Source organism: Lissotriton helveticus, chromosome 10 (genome assembly GCF_964261635.1).
Source record: "Lissotriton helveticus chromosome 10, aLisHel1.1, whole genome shotgun sequence".
NCBI classification, from domain to species: domain Eukaryota; kingdom Metazoa; phylum Chordata; class Amphibia; order Caudata; family Salamandridae; genus Lissotriton; species Lissotriton helveticus.
The window spans coordinates 838956433-838980178 of record NC_136071.1 but is presented as its reverse complement, the minus strand read 5'-3'; the positions used below and the strand labels follow the sequence as shown (position 1 = coordinate 838980178).

Sequence of the window (23746 nt, the reverse complement as noted above, 5' to 3'; positions counted from 1 at the left end):
ATCAGACCCTGGGACCAACATCATGCCCAATCTTGCTTGATCTTTCCAGCCTATGATGTTGCGGCCATTTAATGCCACACACGGTTTTGTGACCACGTTCTGCTCAGACACATGAGTATCTCAATAAAATACCCGAGCATGACTATATCTGTTCCCTAAAGGCTTTTGGGTTGATATATGTTGCAGCTTTAGGAGTATTACTCAATTTGTCGTAGAATAAGGTTTCTGAGATAATCGTGATTGGTGCACCTGAATCTGCCACCATACTCAAAAAGACACCACCCCAAATTGAGTCAGGCACCAAGGTCCCTTAGCCTTACTTAGTGATGGATTCGGATGAGATCATCACAACCTTAGATAAATCTTCCTCACATTGCTCAGTATCCAACTCAGCTGAGTTTTCGCATTCCTACAAACACTCTGGAAGTGTCCAGCTGTGTTAACACTTAATACAGCTTTTGTTAACAGCTGGATAATTTGCGAAGTTAGCTAAGTAGGACTTAGAACCACAACTGAAGCACACATTGGACCCCTTCACATTCAACCCTTTCCTTTGGTTCATTTTTGCCACTCTATTCCTCGTAGAAATGGCTGTCACCGATTTAGACTCCTCAGCCACATCGACGGCAAAAGCACCTTTCAAAACATTCTCAGAAGCCATGACCCTGCTTGAAATTATTGACCTTGCTAAAAGGTATAGAGAGGTCTATCATTTCAGACAAAGTGGGATCACACAACTCAGAAGCCTCTCCTGTATCTTATTTGATGCACAGCTGTACACAAATTGATCCCCAAGGTAACTGTCCAGTGAGTCTCAAAAATTGCACAACGAGGCAAATGTTCTCAATGTCAAAATATACTCCTCCTCAGACTCTTCAACATATTGTTTTCTCTTGAAAAAATTGAAACAAGTAATACACTGGCCATTTCTAAAAACGTGTTGGATAATCTAGCCACAGCCGCAGGGTATTCATTCCACATGCCTTCAAAATCTGAAGGGGCACCCACCTCTTGTAAGTGATCAAAAACCTGCTGTACTTTGTGCCCAAGATGACTAAATAACAGAGCATCTTCCCTTTTAGAAGAATCAGGATTTTGTCGCATCAATGACCTCAACATTATTCTCAAAACTGCGAAACCATTATTTCCATAATGAGGGTGGTTTACCTTTTGCGCGGAGTTACTAGTTGCAGTTATTCTTAGTTTTACAACAATAATGCAATTAAAAAACAAATGCCTAATAAAGATGGACAAACCAAGTAACAGGGCAGTTACTGAAGCAATAATAGCCACAAACCCAAATAATATAACGTCAAAGATGAGGCAATATGATCACAAATGAAAAGTCCAAGTTTCAATCCACAGTTCCCAATGTGAAAAGGAAATTCTTTATTCAAAATCTTCTATATCATGCAGGCACAGCCAACGTGTTTTGCCCAACAACAAGGGCTTCTTCAGGGCACTATAAAATAGTATCAATAAATGTTAATTATGATAGAACAAGCCAGTTTCCTGCCACAACTCTTCAGTTCCTCTTAGTATTTCCAAATCAGTTGCCCTTCCAAAAACTGTAGATGCGTAGGTTAGATAATTGTATCTCAGTTTTACATGATATCATCGGGTATTCAGCAGCCAGCGTAAGTGAAAGAACAGCCATAGTTCAAAAATTCATTTTCAAGTATCCTTACAAGGTTTCTTCAAATCGTGCGAGTGATTCCTGATATCAGGAAATCTAGGAGACAACACAGCAATGAGCAGCATCCTGCTTCTGTGGTGTGCATAGATTAGAGAGGCTGTTCGGTGGGCTCAGGAATGCAACAAATCCCATCCTTGTCGCCAATAATGTTGCATGCTGACATCCGGGAATAACAGACGAGATAGCGTTGAGTATTCAAGTGAACAAGACTTTATTAATGTCTCATAAGTAGAGAGCCCACGACAGACCTCCAACGCAGCTTGGTTTGCCCCCGAATGATCATTCTAAACACAAACCAAGCATGCAAGAACCCAGAACGCAGATCACACCAAACAAACACATTCTATAACTAACAATGAGGCCTGTGCGCCTCGTGACGCAGCACGAGACGCACCGGGGAATCAGCAACATATGTCAAAGTAACAGTACAGTATGTATGGACACTATAGTAGAACATGAATGAAGAAAGATATTAAGGGAGGCAAAATGGGAAACAGGGCGAGAAGGCAGGAAAATCCATCACAGAGAGAGCCTCAGATGGGGAAAAGCTAGTCAGACAACAGCTGATAGAGCTGCAGTCACTTGGTGGTGGTGGGAGGTTGTTAAAGTAGACTGGAGCAGTGCTGTAAGGAATTTGCCAGTTGGGGCAAATAAACTAAAAGCGCAAAAAAGAAAAGAAAAGGGGGAACCAACGATGATAGTGATAAAATAAGAGTTGAAACTACAGCAAAAGCCGAACTGCACCAATTGTGTGCGAAAGAGTGAGTGGAGTTTTGTAAGCAACCATGGTAGAAAAATGACAAGGAATAAGGCAGACAGGAAAACATCAACGAAGAGAGCAAGGCATATACTAAAATACAGGACGGGTTAAACTGCTACTTGGTGAAGGGGGGGTGAAATAGAACAGGAGGAAACTTGAAATAAACTGCGTAAAAATACAGTTAAAATAAAAGTATTAATAAGTATGACAATAACCACATGGTAATGAAAAAGGGTGGAAGCGACAGACAAGGGGTATGAAAAGGCTGTAGTAAAGGAAGTGTTAAATATGGAAACGACCCCGCAAAAGTATGATTAAAAGGCACAAAAAAAGCTTTCTGTGCATGGAACGAGTCAATAAGCAAGTGGCAAGGGATCTGGGTGGAGGAGAATAGAATGACAAAGGCGGCCGTTAAATGCGGGGGTGGGCTCAGTGCCACGAAATACTAAGAGGGGCGCAGCTAACCAGGGGGAAAGTTAACACACTAGGAGCAGAAATGGCTAATAAAAGAAGCAGCATGGGAAACGGCTACGGTGAATCCAATCTTTGTAGAGATTTGAAGCAAGGAAGAAAACTGGAAAGACCACGCGTTATGGACGCTTAATAAAAAAGCAAGTGAGCAGAAATAAAATGTTCAATGCAAAAAGATGTGGGATACACTGCGGTACCGCCCTAGGTAGGACGATCAACGTCACCTAGTGGATACAAACGTTTGCAAGAGAAATTACTGACACCAGAAAGCCGGCTTCAGAGAGAATAAAAACGATGAATCAACAGACATTGAAATGTAAGTGCAATGAGCATGTTACCTATGGACAGCACGGCTTGTAAAGAGGTCCGCTTATTTTCAGCCGGAGTGTGAAAAAGGTGAAATGTGCAGTAAATTGGAAAAAGGTGAAAGTGCGTGGGCTAATTCGGAGGTGGTTGAATAACATACGATGCTGTAAAGTCACCAAGTGCGCAGATACGCGTCTAGTTCTCACTCTTGCATGCCAGAGGACCGGCAACTCGGCCCCTACATAATAAGTCGGGGCGAGGGATGACTAACAGGTGTCCAAAATTGTCACCCTGCCTATCAAAGAAGCACTAGCAGCGAGCCAAGAAGGGGATCCCGGAAAAGCTAGTAAATACTGAGGACTGTAAACGGTCCAGAGAAAAAAACCCTACGCAGTGCTTTAATAGGAAATATAGCATCGTAAGTACTCCGTACGGAACAGTACCTGCCCATATAAAGCTCCCTAGTGAAAGAACTCGGGGGACTAGGGGATCATTAGAGGGTGAAAGGGTAGTCTAGAGAAAGACTGGCACTCGCTAGGAGTGGTACCAGCGACCTACTGAGCACCCGGTGGAGGGAGAAGTCTGTTCAAGACTGGGGTTCAGACGACTGCTCTGCCTGGGCGCAAGCACCCTCGTACAGAGGCAGGACGATGCGAGCAATACCATTCGATAAAGGAGCCCTCTCCGCTACGTCCTCCTCGGCTCCACGAGTGTCTCAAACGAGCACTAATGCATGGCTGTCCCTGTGCAGCAGCTATACACCCCTACTCTCCAGTGCCACATTTAATAGCGCCCTGATCAGCTATTTAGCCGACGTTTTGGTTTTCTCTAAAGGGTTGCACTGCTTATAAAAAAGTCAAACGCAACCTAAATAATGCCCGAGCTAATCAAATTCCGAGAGCCAAAAGTTTAAATACATAAAAGGGGCACGGTGCAGAGGTGTGGTACCCGCACGCGTCTAATAGCTACAGCAACGACTTGGCAGACTGACAAGAGGAACTTGGGCGCCCGACCCTTGCCAGGAACAGCCGCCGCCACTTCGAAGGACTTGGATTTCGAGGTGCGGGTTTGCTTTAATAAGGAGAGGGACCAGGTTAATTAACAAATCATAACTTGACACATATTCGCACAATAAGGTCTCTGCAAAGCACTTTAGTAGGCGCCAGTTTCGTTGGCACTCTACACAAGCCAAATTATATAATTTCTGATTAATAACTCCAGTGTATTGCCACGCTCTGGGGTGGACATTCCTTGAAATTCAGTCGTTTACCCATGCACCCTGTTCTACTACATATCCACAGATTGTCCTTACAATATCGACGCGCAAAGACCATTAAACGACATTTAAAACATTGGATTTTTGGGACGTTTGTCGAAATAGCAGAATACCAAACCCTTACTTGAATCGAACTACTACGACTGAGCAAGAAAGTAATCAAAGTGGCCCCCATCACAAGGTACTACGAACACCAGGCGTGTGTCTAGAATCCGCCTGACACAACGAGGCACTAATCCCCGGAGAAAATTCGCAATAAGTCGAAAAACACACGCATGGGTCAGAATAGGGATCGAATCAAAGCTCCACCAAAATGATTCACGCACACGTTAAATGGCAGCAGCACACACGTTAAATGGCAGCAGCACACACGTTAAATGGCAGCAGCACACACGTTAAATGGCAGCAGCACACACGTTAAATGGCAGCAGCACACTCCCAAAACTTCACCAATACCCATGGTCGTATCCATCTGCTGAAAAAAACTGCACGTAGAGACGTACCGCCAAAGCACAGTCGCAAAAAGTTACCAAATTAAAGGTTCTAGAGGCTATGGACCACGAAGGGCAGCTGACAGGTTTAAAACTCTACCAATGACTACCACTCAGTTTTGTAAGGACAAGATGCATCAAACAGCTCAGAGATCATCTGCGAGCCTGCCTTTTTCAATGAACGCTTCTTTCTTTGCAGACCCGGTAAATAGGCTGGTCTGATTAAAGTACAACCCTGACGCAACAGTAACTAAAAAAAACAAACCTTAGCATCTGGGTATCCTTTACTACCTGACTGTTACAGAGCCGCGATATGATTTTCAAACGTCCCAAGAGAAAGAAACTATGTATCTTTTAAAAACATGCAGGTAAACATACCAACAGACTTTGAGGCATACATACACACACACTTGCTTATGGGTACGCCTTCATAAACATACAACTCGCAGCCGTAATAGGTTCTTGGAGTGCCATGGAAATGTACCAGAAATTTGAAGTCACTCCCTTATTGCCACCGATGCGCTTGAAAACAGTATGGTGTGGCTGTTTACGCTTCGTGAAAGTTAGGGTATAATTTCCTGTGCTTAAGTAATGTTACGGTATTATTTAAATTCTAAAACTGACCGTGCGGTAGTTGCAGCATTGTACATTTACACCGCCAACAGAAGTTTAAAAAAATATATCCATGCATGTTTTCTTAGAGAACACCTGCTTCACATTACTCCTCTAAAAATTTGCTTATCGTTTTACCACAGTACATACACATTAAACAAGGTGTACAACAATGGAATTGGACGACAAACATAATTAACGGCACCCGTGTAACATGATTCTACAAGGTCTTACTTAGGTCTGAATGTTTAAGCCAAAACAAGTGAAGGCGCTCACTGTAGGTAGTGAAAATACAGAGTCCTCAAGTAATCTGTCACGCATCCTCTCTGCTACAGAAACCATTTATCAAGAGTGTTCAGTTCAAACCCCAAGTCACAGCAAATGTACAAATGCAAATCTCCGGTTTCCCAGTAAAACGCAAAATCTGTTTAAAAGTTAAGAGCACGCACGCAATCCCTCAGACCAAACTCAAAACTAACTCCACAAATGGTATCGCCCTGCAAACTGTCCACTCATAATGAAATGCATTGCTGCCAATGAGCCTTTCTGGGTGGGACATGTAAAATGAGCGTGTTCAACAATGGTACGTGGGTTTAAAACCGTGGTTGCGGAAATATCAGTGCGTGGAAATGCCTAGGTTAGATACAAGACTACGATGCTCTCAAGACATGCATTCACAAGAGCAACTGCATTTTCCTAAAATGTCCAAATTGTATATTGTACAAATGGCACCGCATTAACTTAGAGTTATGAAGTGTGCACTTGGCAAAGAAAACGGAGGGGTTACATGCAATACACAAGGTCACACTCAACAGAACGTCCCTTAAAATAACTTACTAAACCAAATAAGACGTACAACTTGTATTAATGCCGAATTCGACCAACTGTCGGCACATATAACTTTAGAACAGATGTTGATTTTTAGCACTCCACTTGAAGTGTAATGCTTTCATGTAATCTGGCATTTGTTGTTCTGTTAAATGCATTTACCACCGCCCAAAACTCGGCATTCATGCTTATCTTCTGACAAGGCCATTCTTTACACAAACACACGCAGTCCAGATCTCTTGACAGCTGCGTTTTCTGCCGCGATTACCCAAAGAAACAAACATGATGAGATTTGTATTAAAAGTTCCCAGGGTCGAGGACCATTATTTACGGACTCCTAAACACTGTCTCTGCATGCGTGCAAATGACAAGTGCAGAAGAGGTCACATAGAGAGGGAAAAGCTTTCACCTTAATTGATCAAGAGCCGCCGAAAATGTGCACAATGTCCAGATTCGTAACTACCTCAAACATGTGCTACATCTGTTAACCACCGGGAAATCAACATAGGATCTTTCAGTAAGGGCGAGCCGAAAAGTAAGGTAGCCTCTGTTTAAAAAAAAAAACAAAACAACAACAACCGGCACCCGCCATCTTAAACAGCTCAATTTTCACTGTGATCCCTCTGAATTAAGTTAATAACAGAGGCGCTGTACGGCCCATCTGCCCCAACACCCCGTTCTGAGGTCGCCCACTTTCCCGGGTCACGTCCCTATTTTAACAGGCCACCCCAGCCATTTTAGACCCCTATTCAGTGGGTTTGTTTAGGGCCGACGTCTCCTCGAGCCCTAGCGCTGCCCGGGGACCCGGGCTGTCTGCAACCTTTATGAGAAGATCGCTCTCCCAGAGGAGACGTGCAGGAGCCTGGGGGCCGTGGAGCAATAGAGTAGATACCTAGCGACCTCCGGGCCAAAAAGCAGGAGGAAAGAGGCCCATCCGGCGGAGAAGGGAACTAAAGTCGCCCGGGCAGCAAGAATGAGAGCAGCGCCGCTCCCCCTCCTCCTGCCGCCTGGCTCTCCTCGCTGCCTGCGGGCGCCTGCCACAAACCTAGCCGCCCGCCCACTCTGCGCTCCCCAACACCACGATCCATGGCCTGCCCCCGGGCCCAGACCTGCCCCCAAGCTGGGTACTTACCCGCAGAGCAGCCGAGGCGAGGGCCGGGAGCAGCGGCCGCGCAGACAATGAAACTTGAAAGTCGTTCAGCAGAAAATGAATGTGAGCCAAGCGGCCATCTTGGAGCGAGCTGCAGACGCTGTCACTGGCCATGATCCCATGGCTGCACCGCGCGCACCATCGCGCAGAGCCTCCCAGGCATCCGGGCTCGAGCGCCGCCGAGACCCCCTGTCCTCACTACCCGCCTTCTTGGGGGGTTGGGGCGGGGGGAGTAGCACGATTACCGGCCTCGCGGTCCGGGCACAGCGGCGATCCACGGATCTCCAACACGCGCGATCCGCTCCAAACAACGTCTGTCTCCTGCCTAGGTCCTCCCTCTGCCAGGGTATTTCTTCCAGTGAAATATCCGTCCACCAGAACCGTTGGAGGAGGTAGAGGGGCGAGCGAGGAGCAGCAGGGATAACACGCACCGCTGAAGCCCTGTGCAAACTGACACCGTCCCCAAAATGGCTCAGAGTTCGCCCGCCCCGCGTGGTCACGTGTCTACCTCATTCCTTAAGGGCGGTCTGGGAATTAGTGTCGGTGTAGTCCGAGCCCCCACCCGTCTGCCCCGCCCCCTCAACACCCCCCTCAGCAGGCATGTAAGGTACGGTGGCGAGTTCCTAGCCCATTCATAGTGCCAACACTAAATTCCTGCTTGAGACCCTCGGATTCTATTTTGCCTGCAGGCACAACAAAGAGCCCCTGTCTGGTCTCCCTACGTAGGTGCGTTTACCTCGAGCAGGCACACTGGGCAGCCGAGCACCGTGTCTGAATCGGGGCAGCTACAGCGTTCTTGACAAGCAGTAGGCGATTGGTGGACCAGTGCGCACACATGGTTTTGTGCCCAGGGAAACTTTAGCGTATGTGCCAAAAATCTGAAATGTAGGAATGAGTTTGTCTATATTGTCCAAACCATACACTTGGAAAGCCTCTCTATAGTACCATGGGTGACTGACTTCCTTTGCTACTTTGGAAAACGGATATTTGAGCGTTGTTTTTTTTTTTTTTTTTTTTTTTAACTGCTGCAGTGTTCTTGCCCACTTTGTGAAAGGTTGTTGGCGCATTGCCAGATATCTGCACATCAGACTTGTTTAAACTCTTTTTGAATTATACATTTTATCTCCGGTGTTCACCTCGCATTCACGTGTTTCTGTCACACACTGGTTAATTTCAACAGCAAAAAATAATACTTTTATGGCCTCGTAAATTACTATATAATATCCAGACTAGAGACGCGACAATGTTCACCCTCATGATAAAAATAAAATGACCATCAACGGGATTCAGGTGGCATGTCCTGTCGTATTGCAATGGAACTCTTATTCCCCTTTAATGTTCAAGTCTGACTCTCCAGTGGTGGGTGTGTCCTGATGTACGGGTTAATTGCACGAGTGCGGGACATTAACTCCGTCCACGGAAACTTTCAAGCGTCCTCCACGTTTGTCGGCGCACTGGAGTAATAATTTCAAGACGTACCACCTTTTATTTTAGGTTTAGATCGCCGACGCGGAAGAGTTTGCGCGCAATAATGGCTTAACCTTGACTTAAATAGGTTTTGTGTTTACTATATTTCGTGATGCTACAACACCGGATACGTATTTCCGTATGAATGCACTATTTTCGAAAGTAGGTTAGAGCCTTACCACCCATTCCGAACAAAAAAACCAGAGGAATGCAAATGAGCATAACTTTTATTAAAGAAGCATATATGCATACATACAATAGGTCGAGGTTCATTAGTAAGAATACGTTGTTTAATTCAAACGGGAAGGCAGTCGCAGCTTTCACGGGAAAAGACGTTGAGGGAAATGGGAAACACTTCACTGAGAAAGCTTGCAGTGCATTGGCATTTACATCTCGGAACAAGATACAGATCAGGCATCAGCCGGTAATACTGAATAAACAGACCGCAGCCAATAAAAACACATCTTGAATCAGCTGCTATGAGAGTAACTGGGGTTCGGCGTGACACCTCTTGGAGGAGGGTGGCCACTCTGCTGGTCTCAAGGAATGTGGATGCCTCTTGTCTCACATTTGACTTGTTCTTTCCAGACTTTTTGCGGCATCTTTAAGCTTCCCGACCAAATCCTAGGACAGAAAGAGGGCAATTATAAAGTTTTTGTATTCTGAAAAAGGTGTGTCAAGTTAAGTGTGTCACGTATACTTAAAAAACGAATTTCTTGAAATATAGCGTCTTAATAATTAGAAAATACACTCTAATACACTTTTTTGTTTTGCGATTTATACATTGGTTTGCTAGTTTAAACCGCTTACAACTTTCAGAGGCAAGGACTTTTCTCACAGCGAGATGGTTACATTGTGGCTGCTGGGATTTATAATCAGGTAGTCCTGTATACAGCCCCAAACAGAGCTGTTACACATGCGATCCACTGCTCATTTGAGGTAAACGAGATTGGTTTAGTTTTGACGCATTCTCTGGGAGAGCGCAAGTAGGGTGTACGGGTGACTGAATTTCTTTACATTAATTCACAAATACAAACACTGTACACAGAAAAACTGCCACACATTACAGTACTCATTATATCGTGTATATCTGGTAAACTGGAGTATGTCTAACACTTCCTAAAATAGCACACAAACAGTGTTACTCCCGTTTCCAGCACGGCTTTCAAATACAAAGTCGCACATTTGATGAACTGATGGTTCTGGGACGCAGCCACTCCTGTTAATTACACTCGCTGTAGCTGGTTTTCCACGCAAGTTGTTTGAACCACTAAACGTATAATTTCATAAATCAACTCCCCCCCCCCCCTTTATGCTCTATTCATCGCAACATTTTTGCAACTAAAATGCATGATTCATAAACGCAACTTCCTGCAAGGACACCATTGATGTGACGACAAGAGTACACCATATCTATTTAGGCCCTGTCCATAGATTTGTCCTGGACCTACTGTTATTTGTAAATTATGTTGTTCTCTCACATACAATGCAGTTCCCACACCCTGTGTAGATCACATTAGGCTACAAATGTAACAAACAGCAGTCAGGGCCAGGTCCTGGTCAACAAGGCCCAATTCGAAATTATTCAGGGAATATGACTCAAAAGTTATTTTTCAGCTATGTGTCATAGTACACGCATTCCAGATGCGGAGTTTGAAGCAGATTACCTGCAACTGCTCCATGGAGCAATTAAAACTAATATCTGGATGGGACCTTGAATCGGCGTTCTAAAAAACATAAAACAGAGGTTTCACAATCCAATAGCATAAAATCCAGATCATGTCTTGACGTGTCAAAATTAGGAAAGAAAATAATCAATACACGCACAGTACCTCTACATTTAAATTCACCAGATAAACAGGTCGGTGTGCTTTATGAGCCTGGCTGGTCTGTAAGAACAAGCATTATTTACGTAAGTACATTAGCCATGAAGCAATTATGAATGTAAGTACTTGGGAAAAGATACCACCGTGCTACCTTTAGTTGATACTGCAGACTCCAGGACACATCAGTTATATGTAGAGGGCAGCTCCCGATACTGAAATAGTGGTAAAGTAAAACAATCACTAAGTCATACATTTTTGTCTGGTCCTGCAAGAATAGCCGCGAAGAAAATCGTCACCATCGCCAAAGAAGCGTGCCAAGTGTACACGGGTTCAAATTATCATGTTAAGCTCTCCATTTTGTGGGTCGTGGGTCAAGATATATTAAGCAATATAAAAGACATTTATCAAAAAGGTTCAATTGGAGCCACTCATTTTTGTGTCCTTACATCACAGTTCGCATAACCTATATATGAAAATGAGTTACCTTCCTAGTAACTGGTCCAATACATGCTTGTTTTTCTGCAGAAAGAAAAAAAAAGTCATTGTTGTCAACCTTCATTGATTGCTAACAGATCAATACAAAAGGCTAGTTTAACGAGTCGGGTAACACCTGGTATTCTTTGCAAAAATGTTCTAGTCGCTCTTTTTCAAACTGACAGTCTTCGAGATAAGCGCTGGTTGAAAAAAAAAAGAAATACAGTTTTACTAGTTTGGCAATGTCATCAGCTTTTACTCTGTATCAAAAGACGGTCCGCTACTTAGTATTGGGCATACCTTAGTGTTGAGGTGTCTGCATTCTGTTTCCCAGCCTCCAAAAGACATGTGGTGATTGCTGCATGGCAATGTTTTAGTGTCATCGGATCTATGTGGTTCAGCTCTGGGCGATCTAAAGAAATACAAAGCATTCCTGATGTTGAGGCAATCTTCAAAGTTTGTTGTGAAACCGCACAAACCCCAAAAGCTAAATTCATAAGGAGACGGTCGCGAATTTCATAAGAGGAATGTCAATTAAAACACAATAGGGATGGATGTACAGGTATATAAAAAATAAATGATGCAATCAATGCAGTAGTTCTATTTGGGTACACGTCTATTACAATATTTCACTATAATTGTATCCTCAATTTTCACAGCCACATCGCTATAAAGTGGCATGATAGGCGGGCCAATGGTGTATATCCAAACTAGACTGCCAGGCATGGCCTACTAGTAGTACCAGTAGTTAACTACCACCATGGGAAATGACAATTTGAATACTATACCCGCTAGATCCATTTCCTATTTTCGGTGCCTGTCGGGAATACACACAAGGTTTTTACAGTCATCATAATTCTGAAATGTAAAATGACTAAGTCTGCATTGCACCCACAGAGTGTAAGAACAAACAATGCAGTTTGCCAAATAAGGGGGTGCTAAGGAAACAGAGGGACCAGGGGCAGATTCACTGCCACATTATAAGCCATAACCACTTAGCCATCCTTCCGTTGTCTGAGCTTTTAGAGCAAGACAGGCGGTGCAAAAACACCAAGGGCAGCCAAGCTTCCTGAAACAACAACGCCCACCAGCCCTGGTAAGTAAATGGATAATGTAGTTGCCTCATTTCGCTGGCGTGACAGCAAAGATATACAGTAACGTTTCGGTGGCAAGGCCTGCGTGTAGAAGAAGCAGACTGCGCCGTGTCCCTTCAAAAGGGTTCAGTCTCGGCGCAGGGCTTTCTGATCCGTCAGAGAGAAGCCCTCGGTGCCTCGCGCTTGCTGTAAACAAACACAGGATCGTAGCCGGTCTCGCTGCGCGCGCTGCTCCGGTGAGTGGGTGTGCACAGGTGCCCTTTTGACCCCTCTCTTGCTCGTTGACTAATACGTGCGGTTATAACTTCGACTTTCAACAGCAGTTGAGGGTTGGAGGGCGGGCGCCAGGGGAAGCACGGAAACGCAGCTGCCTAGGCCGCCGAGGGTGGCTTGGCAGGCGCCTGTTTCCTCGCAGGCCCCAGGCGGGGCTCGGCGCCATTACTGGGCCCGGGCGGGTGGGCCGGCCACAAGCAGCCCCTCGCTGTGACAGCTGCGCTCCCGGAGCGCGCCGGGGGGGGCAAAGACTGAGGCTTGTCGCGCGGGCCTGCTTCCTTCCGGTCGCAATCTTACCCAGGCTCGCGGCGGCATCCCGGCAGCCCCCGGCCAGGCCTCGCAGCGCCGCTTCCAGGACAATGGCGAAGGACTTGGCGTCGAAGCGGCCGGGCTCGGCCAGGAGCTGCAAGCCGCGGCTCGCCGCCTCCGAGAGCTCCATTGTGAGCCGCGCTGACCTTCGACACAAGCACGTGACGCGCTCAGCTGATGCGGCGGCGTCGGCGTCTGCAGCGGCGGGGGCGGCCTGGGCTCCTCGCGCGCGGCTCCCTGCTTGCACCCGGCAGCAGATCCTGCCTGCTCCGGCTCCCCAGCCTCGCGCTCCCTGAAGCACCCGCCCCGCGAGCCAGCAGCAGCTCGACGCCTCCGTCTGAGCTCGGCCGATTGGCTGCGAGAGCCTGCACACAAAAGCCTATTAATTTCCCGGCGGATCCTGCAGGCTCGGTCTGCCTGCCCCAAACCCCCCCTCGCACCGACCACCATACAGAGCAGTGGCCCTAACACGCCTGTAATCTCACAGCGGGTTCTGACGGTTCGCTGGCAAACGTGATTGCTTTGACAAAAATGGAAAGCAACGTGGTTTATGTGGAAGCACCCCAGGGCGTCAATTTCATGGGCAAGGATTAAAGTGCAAGTGTAGTAGTGCCCCTGCTGGGGTTGGTTGGTACGTGGCACCAATGCCATAGCGAGGGTGACTTAGGTGCTAACCCATACAAAACACTATTTTCCCTAATTGGGTACATACCAGTAAGCATTGCGATGTATGCCCTTGTGCCACCGTACCCCTGCTCTAATTTTAACTATATACACATGCGTAGTGATAGGGCTTATACCGGTTGCCCGCTGGCACACTTGCTTTATGAAGGCTGGCCGACAGAGGCAGTAACTTATTATACTGGTCTCATCCTCAGCCCTATTGCCCTTTATTGTTTTTGGGCCGGGGAAACTCCTAATTTTCTGAAGGGAGCATCTCAGGAATCAGTACTTTTCCATTTCTATTACCTATAGCTAAACTCAGATGAAATCTGCTTCGTTGAATTACAATGAAAGCACTCCCCAAGTTAATAAATACAAAAACAGTTAATAGAGTCAATTGTATCCCATTTACTCTTGTCGCAGAATGCCAAACTCAAGGAAAAGAGGACTGTGACATGTTAAATAAGGTTTAAGTTCCATTCTGGAATACATGTATGTTCGTGGGAGTTTCTTTTATCCCAAAGATCATATAACACGAAAGAACAGAAGCTTTCTTAGTTAGTACACGTTATCATGTACCTGGTGATGTGTGTGTTACACTACTAAGGAATCGTCTACTGGTTATAAATTAATGATATGCACTTTGTATTCTGACATGTAGTTAAACTCCCAGGACATGAGGCAATGGTAAATATTGCCACTCATTTGAACTACGAGTGTTACTTTATTAGTTGTCTACTAAACAAATCATGTTTGCAGATTACTTGCTAACCTCTATTTGAACAGTCCTCACCCCTAGATTTGTGTTTGCACATTATTCCCCCCCCCCCGTTTTAATTGTTTAGGCCTCTTAATCCTTCTTGAGTGCCTCTTAAAGCGTTTGTTTATTTCTTTACCCCACACTCGTGGAACTTCGCCAGTTTGTATTATTGTTAATTGTGCCCTTAAAGTAAAATGTGGGGTTTAGGGAAACCGAGTACAGCTTGAAGTTGCAGAAGGCGAATTAATCATATGTACTACCCATTGGTCCTTCATGACTACAGTCCCACATTTGAAACCTGCAAGTGGAATTTTGTTTTTGTCACCCTTTGAAGTAAAATCTGCCTACTGCATTTGAGTGAGGAGTTTGAACCTGAACCTGACCTAGGGGGTCAATTAAATGTTCATTTACAGCGTTCATATATTTCGGGCAGATGCTGGGTTAACCACTTTGAGGAGTTCACAAAGCTAAGAGTAGAAGTGTTCACTTGCATTTCCTCAGAGTTGGCATCTTTTATGTTGTGCTGATTATTTGTAAAATCACAAACTAAGTTCATGCATGCTTTCCTCTGTCAAATGTCTTTGTCCTCCCGAAATTGTTTAGAAAGTTGAAAGAATACTGTAATGGCCTACTATATTATAACGACGGGCAAAGACAGATATGTACACGTATTCTAGTTCGTATAGTGTAAAACAGGCTTGCACACAAAAAAATCTTAGCTTTGAAATGAAAAAATACAGAGAATTAGCAAACATGAAATTAGCCCATTCTCAAAACTGCCAAGTACTGCCTTATACACCTAATGCGGGTTTCAAGTATATCACTAGAAACGTTTCTGTAAGCCTGGCTACATTTGGGCCTCCAAGAAGAAAACTGTAAATTACAGGCACACTCAACGTCACCGCACTGGCTGATGCTTGAGGATTGAACGCCTTCTTTATCTGCAAAAGAACCGAAAGGCAACAAAGGGTTTACGTTGTTACACACTGCTTTAAGTTTGTAGAAGATACATTCAAGAAACAAGGAGGCTCCATCTCTGAAAAAATATACCAAACCGTGGCACACTTTCCAAAGCTCTCTTGTTTCATATCGCAGATGTACAGCTCCCGTCCGTCCTTAGTCACAATGGAATGGGTATTGGAAGGCGTTGTATTCAAGACTGGTTAAAGTAGCTCTACGGGTTAATGCGCCTGCTCCGCCAAAACTTTCACTGCCTACCAATGAATTGGGATATTTCAGGATGAGGCATAGATGAGGCTTTTTCCTTTCGCCGTTTAGGGGTTAGACGGGCGTCTTGGTGGGTAATTTGTATCTAATTCCGAGATTTACTAAGTTGAGGCGGCTACGTTTGCAAACTACACATGGATGTTTCTATTAACGACTAAATCGACTGCATAATCGAGTATAATTACTCTTCGGCTATAAAATGAACCAATTTACACAAGTTACTATTACGAATTACTAGTAGTTTTTACATTATTTTTGTCAGACACCAACATGACAGTTCCATTATGTTGAGAAGGAAACTGCTCAGGGTCGGCTTTAGCGCAGGTGGCGCCGGGTGCGAAAGTCACTTTTGGCGCCCCACGTCCAATGAACCCCTCCTCGGATTCTCTCACTACCAACGGCAAAATTGCCCCTCATCTCTCCTATCATAATATATTGCTAAGCACAGCACCCCCCTGAGGTTACAGCGCACCCTCCAGGTTAGCGCCCAGTGCGGCCGCACCAGTCGCACTGCTCTACAGCCGGCCCTGACTGCAGTTCTATGACGAATTATGAAATGCATAATGTGAAGTATTTTAAGCATAAATAGTATGGTTACTTTAGATTGTTTGATTATTGTTCAAGAAAAATTCTAATACTATATGAAACATCAGTGAAAATAGACAGGCTCCCGGTAACCTGGTAGAGTTACCAGTCAGTTCCTGTGCTATGTGTAAGTCGATTTGTATAGCGCTGCGAATAGCGCCAGGCTGCTTCTGGGTGCTCAGCAAGTTTTCTTGCTTTACAGTTCCTGCCATTGCTGGTTAGATCAGCCTAATGCTTTGTCAAACCAACAAAATGATACTGTGTGTTACATTTTACGCTAAGCCTGTTTGGTGCTATTTGGATAAAAGATGCCGGCCGCCCTGTTGGCACGAGCCGGCGTGTGTCGGTGCAGTTTCAGAGGAGGGGCCAGAGTCCATGAGTATGGAAAGACAGAACTTCCCGTCTTCTGCTCTGTAGAGGACTCCAGAATCCGGAGTCTCAGAATGGCTTCTTGAAGGACCGCCTACTCCAAGACACTAACACAGGACCCTAAGGCTGACTTCTTATTACGGACATTTCCAAATCTCTGCCCCCACCCTGTCTTTATAACTTCTTTTTCTCACCACTTTCTTTTCTCGTCTGCTTCTTTTCTATGTTTACTTCTCTCACCCATATCGTTTTCTCTCGCTCACACTTTGTTTTTGTTTTCTCTCTCCACACTATTCTTTCCTACTTCCCCCTGTATTCTCCCTCTCATCCTCCTTCTTTCTATTTCATCTCCCCTCCCCTTCCCTTCTATCCTTCCTGTCTCTCTTAGGCTCCCACCTCGTATTGTCGCGTCTTCTCTGCCCTCTCGCCTTTTCTCTCGTTTGTTCTCTTTCTCACTCTCTCTACTGTCGTGATCTCCCTCGCTGCCTCTCCTCTCCCCCTCTTCTCACTCCATCTTATCCTGTATTCTGCCTCGCGCTCTTTCTTTTCTTAACGAGAGTTCACATTACTCCCAAGTGTTATAAAAGTGTAAACCTAAAAGATGCCTTCTCATGGAGACGATCACCCCGTCGTACAAGCAAGCATGCATGGCGAGTACATTGGACATTAAATAGCAATGTGTTGTTTTGAGATGTATAGTTTAACTACAGGCACGAGGGCGTGTGATTTGGCCTTTATTTGTCCTGGACGTTTTAAAAAAAATGAGATACAATACAAGCCAGACCGCGGTACAGCCTGCACTGGCGCAAACTGGTACCTTGTTATGCAACAACACAGGGCACTTATGGGAAGCATACGTACGCCTCTGTCTACAGGCTGTATTAACGCGGTGTGGAAATTGTAACCATTGAGCAGCATTGCAAGTGACTGAAAGGGTGTGTACTGACACAGACGATTCAATAGAAGTTGGAATTTTCTGGAAAACCTCACTAAAGCTACAACATAATGTATTTAAACCTGCGAGGATTGTATTATTGTCCTTGGGAAGACAGGGATAATTGCCGGCTTTGCCTTTCCGTCTTTGCCCTTTCATGAATACATGCCCTCTTTTGTTTTCTTTCAGCACGCCACAGTTGTCTTCTGTCTGTGTACACAAACGTACAAACAAATCAGCCACATGAATGCACATGAACAAATGCTCCCACACGCAACATCTCAGATACATATCTACCACGCAAAAACACACACACCTAAACAACCAACCACACAAACACACACGCAACTACCCAAATATACATACACAGTTACACAGACAGGCGCAACTACACAAATACACGTATCTGGGCACGCAAAGACACCAGACGCTCACAGACACAACCAGCCACATAAATACAGCTACTCTGAGAAACGCGCAAACGCAACCACACAATACACTTAGGTACACATGCAAATATATCCACACGCACAGACGCAGCTACTCAAATACACATACGCACACATTCATAAGCTTCCAAATACACACCTACCCGCACAACCACATAAATACACACAGAGACGTACATAGGTACATAAGCAAATATACCCACGCGCACAGACGCAACCACACAAATAAGCATAGATTACACTCACGCACACAAACGTTCATAAACAACCAAATACACATAAACCCCAAAACACAAACACCACCACACAAAATACATACGCGCACACATATGCGCATACATACTTACACACACACTAAAACATGCTCACATATACACAGATATGCTCGCTTATACACGCATGTCTACACGTATCCACACACACATGCATACACATGCATAAATACATTCATCGGTTCAGTTGTTTGATTACGCGGTAGTCACTGAAGCAATATTCTCGTGGAGTTTAGTAAATATGTATACTATCTGCCCGTGACGTTTCTCTGGGCTCCCATAGCTGGACCAAGGAATTTAATGTTTATGAAATGCGTGAATGGCCTCTCCACTGTTTTCCTCGTTAGAGTCAACAACAAAAAACAATATAGAGTTATACCCGATGTTTATGAAAACACAAGTCCTGTAGCAGGACCCATGGGAGTCAGGAGAGATACACGCAGAGCCTACGCTTTTAAAGTCATTGTCTTATCAGACTCCTCGACCTTCACCCTCATTGGTCGCATTAGGACACACGTAACTGGAAGCAGATAGGGAAAGGCTGGGGATTTCGAGCACATAGAAGGCAGTAAAGGCCTATGTAGCCAGAACTCGGATTTAGCGATGTAAAAAAAAAAAAAAAAAAAAAAAAAAAAATATATATATATATATATATATATATATATATATATATATATATATATATATATATCCATGGTGTCACTGTGGGAGGTGGATTGTTTGGTTCATATATATATATATATATATATATATATATATATATATATATATATATATATATATATATATATATATATATATATATATATTGAGAACTCGACCCGAAGGTATTGGAGCGCTGTACATGAGCACCGGATGGACACATTCATTTCCTTGGTAGGCACGGTGGGGGGGGGGGGGGGGGGGCGGGATGATTAAGGGATTCGCCCGGAATCACAGGATGTTGAGCAGATGCAGAGACTCGAACCCGGTCCCCAAGCTCCAAAATGATTTGAGAACCGTCGCTGCATTTCAAGGGGACCCCGGCTCCTTTCAGCTTGTCTCACGCATTCACATGTTTAGGGACACTTAAGTTGGTGAAAGAGCCTGGGAGGGAATACGAGGCGGTAACGGGAAGGCCCGATTCCAAACAGCAGTGTTTTTTTTTTTCTTTCTTTTTTTTTACAAATGACGGAACTATGGTACTGCAATGGCGGGCATGGGGCAAGTGGAAAACACGCATATCTGGTCAGTCTGGAAGGAGAGAGTGTCAAGGAGAAGAGGGCCCTTAAATAGTGCTCATTCACCACGACAGCAAATTAAAGAAGCATTGATCTCCAGCCAAAGACAAAACTGAGCCAGCTGCACGGTTTGTCTGAAACTCGCTGTCACGTGCACACGAGAGGGGGAACAAGGGTGCAACAGCAAAGAAGCTCATTGAGCGCCTGAGATGACGTTGTTTACAGCGCCTAGAAACAAAAGTAGTGCGGTATTAATCGTCAAATGTACAGACAAGTACACTGTCCTTGCTAATATTCGGTATATCGCATGAGAGGGAAATTAAATACACTATTGTTTAATTTTGTTTAGGATACTTGGTATTGCTATTGCCTCTTGGCACTTAGTCCACCGACGAATATAAAAAAAACTATGATTGTAAATGTTTGAGAAACTGAACAACTGCCATTTTATTTTTAGACGTTTGAGTTTGGCCCCCACACACGTCAACAAACGAGGCAGTGGCAGTTCTTGAACGGCGAGGTAGAAAGCCTCGAAATACAAACAAACATTTATCATCTTTTCAATAACGCTAATACGGTTATGGCTCCTATACTCGTGGACTTGTTCTGTGCTTGTTGCATCTTGGCTTCTGTCTTGAAGGTCAGAGTAAACGTGCGTGCTTTGGAGGTTCTTTCTTGGGCGAGGAGCGTTGTTTGGGGAGATTGACAGCTGCCGCAGAATCTTGGGGCACTGATGATGAAACATGCTTAGGCCGCCCAACATGGGAGGACAGGTGAAAGCACACGCCCTCTGTCGCCCCAGGCAGAGCCCGCCCGGTGCCCTCTCCGAACCTGCCTGCCTTTGCTTTGAAATTCAAAATGACAGCACAGAGGGTTGGGCTCCAGCTGCTGTGACGCAGGGTAGTGCGAGACGTGGCAGGGATGGTGTGAATCACGGACGCACGCACGGCTCACGGTCCGGCCTGGAGCCACCCGTTAACTCCGGTTGATAAGCCGCCTTTTAGTTTTTTTACCTATATAAATAGTTGCAATAAAACAGCATACAGCAGGGCTGTTCAACGCTACTTGAGTTCTGATTTACACTAAGAAATACATTTTCCGTAGATCTTATCTTATCTTAAAAGAAATTTGTAAAGCGCACTGACACCATAAGTTTCCTGGCGCTGAAAGAAAGAGTGCACAAATTGCCAAGGCGGATTAATCAGTTAAAGTGAAAAGCCGGGTCTTCAAGGATTGAGATTGAGATAGATGAGGAGACGCACATTGTTTGGGCCCCACATCATTAAATACAATAACCAACAATGTGATTTGTGAACAGCCAGTCCCATCCGAATATCACCCCAAAGAGTCTTTCCAGGCTTTTCACAATATCACCCTAAAGAGTCTTTCCAGGCTTTTCCGAATATCACCCCAAAGAGTCTTTCCAGGCTTTTCACAATATCCGTTTATAAAGAGTCTTTCCAGTGAATGATGCCTCAATATTTCCCAAAGCCCGTCAAACATTACGAAACAATGGGTCTTTCTAAAATCCTTATTGTAGGCAGTGGGTGATAATGCAGAGGGGGGGGGGGGGGGGGGGTGCAGAGCGAATGTATTTTCCCCGTTGGGTACTTCCAGCAAGTGGATCCTCTTGTGAACGGTGCCACTCAAAGAATGAAGAATGTCCACAGCATATCAAACAAAGGGGCATTTTGAAATCTTAAAAATTGGTAGTTAAAGGTGAGACTGAGTTGACTCAAAATAATCTTATTACCTTTTTACCGGCTGTCCCCTTTAAAGGGTTCATCTAGTATGTAATGTAAGGTGGACTGTGAAGCCCACCCAAGCGAGATCAAACAAAGGGGTATGTATGCTGGTATTCTCATTGCTGGTGATTTTTGATGCAGGGATCTCTAGCGAACTGGATTTTTGTTTTGTACGCGCTGGATACCCCCTGAAAAGAAGCAGCTAGTAAATCATGTCACTGTGGACCCAACGCCCTTTCAGACATCATCAGATGAAGGGCGTTCTGGAATTCTTATTTTTGATGAATTATGGTGTTGTGGGAATAAATTGCTCAGGAGACTGAGATTTAGTTTTCTCTTCACTTGATGCCCCATTTAACGAACCCTCCCTCACAAATGAGGAACGACAGGTCACACCGCATATCCATATTGTGTCTAACATAGGAGCATTCTGGAATTCTTGTCATTGGTGAGGTAACACGTTGACTCAAAATATGTTTTTTCTTTTCACTGACTGCCCCCTTTAGCGGAGATTGCCATTAAATGACGTCACAGTGGGTCCCAAAGCACTCGGGCATTCTGGGATCTTTCTTGTTTGTCATTATTGATGCAGCATTGACTACAATGAGCTGGATTATTCTTATTTTTACTGGGTTCCTCGTTTTTAGTGACTATGTCAGTATATGTCAGAAATCCACACTCATCCTACACCAAAGGGACATTCTGACATATGTATTGGTGGTGATGTACGAGTGGATAGAGATAATTGTTGCTTTTTGCACTGCAAGCCCTCTTTAAATGAGCCATTTAGTGAATAATGTCACTATCACCAGGGGGAAGTATGTAAATGCAACGCACGTCCAATGATATATAATTGTATTATTACATTTTTTTGGAGAGGGTTGGGAAAGGAACCTCCCCAACATCCCATTCTCAAGTGTCCCTTTTTTAAAATGTACTCCTAACTTTACTTTACAACTACCCACCCCTTAACCTTAAACGTACCTTACCACCCTTGCCACTACTCACCTTTAAACCTTAAAATGTCCCTTAGTACCCCTAAAACCTAAAATAACCCTACCACCCTTTACCACCAGCAAGCCCTAAACCCTATCTATCTATCTATCTATCTATCTATCTATCTATCTATCTATCTATCTATCTATCTATCTATCTATCTATCTATCTATCTATCTATCTATCTATCTATCTATCTATCTATCTTACGTTACCAATACTTATCATATGTGGTAAATTCCCCTTTCAACGTGGAAAAAAAGGATAAAAAGTCAAATTACTCTAGTGTCATTCGAAAGAGACATTGCTCGGCTTTCCAAAAAACACTCCTTACAGCTCTGGATTCCTCGTATATCAAGGGGAAACCTCAACCATATTGTAATTACTCTCTCCAATCACAGACTCGTAATAAAATTATTTATAGGAGGCTGTTAGCCCTTCCAATTCATGATTTTAACCCGTTTTGGGCTCTGAAGAATGGTCAGCTAACATGCAGGCTTTGCAATTATCCACGAGTCCTGGTTACTTCTGCTATGTTGTTGCCCTCATCTTGCCAACGATCGCCGACATCTACTGGTCCCAGTCTATCGGGAAAAGTTACTGAGACATTGCAGGGAAGCATCTGATTTGTGCTTCAGTAATAATTCAGCCCAAGTTCTAGCAAGGGCTGGGAAGTGTGTTACAATTATTTTAACTGCACTGCATAATGCCCAGCACTAAGAAACAGACAAGTTCTATTCTTATTGCTCAAATGAACGCTGATGAAAGTTAACTATCAGTAATAAGCATTGTGACATTTTTGTCATTATCTTTCATACTATACTCTTCCCTTTTGGACTAAACCGCTAATTGTGATATACTACCATCAACCTGATATACTGCTTTTGGAATTGACATTTATTTCGTATTGCCAGATTTCATACATGTGTATATAATTTGTAATTCTTAAATTTTATTAAGGATCAATAAGATGTTTGTATGTTACGGTTTTAATTAACTGTATAATAAAAGATTGATGATGTGTGGTAAAAGCACAAAAACGTACCTGCGTGGTATAAGCATGTGTGGTAAAGGCTGCATGGTAAAGGCATTGCGTGGTAAAGGCAGCGTTGTAAAGACTGTTCCCCTCAGCAGGACCATTATAATAATGAAGCAATGAATGGCCACATTATGTAGCAGTGGTGACTGAATTGTCAACAAAGGGAAATAGTGTAGTATTATGTACTACTTTCAATGACAGTCTTAATTTGATATTTTGTCATTTTAACCCCACATTGGTGCAAAATGCACAAAATACAGTGCTTTTTTGGGAAACATAATTTTAGTAAAACATTTTTTAAATTGCCATATTAATAGTCAGTGTGATACACTCCACAGAAAACAAACACATATTTACACACTTCTTGTAATAAAAGATGTGCCTCTTTTATTCTTCCTATCCTAGTTATGCTTTGGAATTGGTCTTCAGGTTGTCTTTGTCTCCATACTAATGG

General features: G+C 44.2%; 1 protein-coding gene across 1 annotated transcript in view; it reads right to left on the bottom strand.

The window, feature by feature from the left end:
* LOC144784121 (uncharacterized) overlaps positions 1-13337 on the bottom strand; it is a 143924-nt gene extending 130587 nt beyond the window's left edge. Inside the window, exons 1-8 of the mRNA XM_078662803.1 lie at positions 13022-13337; positions 11658-11769; positions 11494-11557; positions 11368-11402; positions 11035-11095; positions 10890-10946; positions 10725-10784; positions 9626-9681 (exon numbers count right to left, since the gene is read on the bottom strand). Of these exons, the coding sequence (XP_078518929.1) occupies positions 9626-9681; positions 10725-10784; positions 10890-10946; positions 11035-11095; positions 11368-11402; positions 11494-11557; positions 11658-11769; positions 13022-13163 (587 nt within the window). The 5' untranslated portion in view covers positions 13164-13337. The remainder of the gene's footprint in view (positions 1-9625; positions 9682-10724; positions 10785-10889; positions 10947-11034; positions 11096-11367; positions 11403-11493; positions 11558-11657; positions 11770-13021) is intronic.
* Between the last annotated feature and the right edge of the window lie 10409 nt (positions 13338-23746).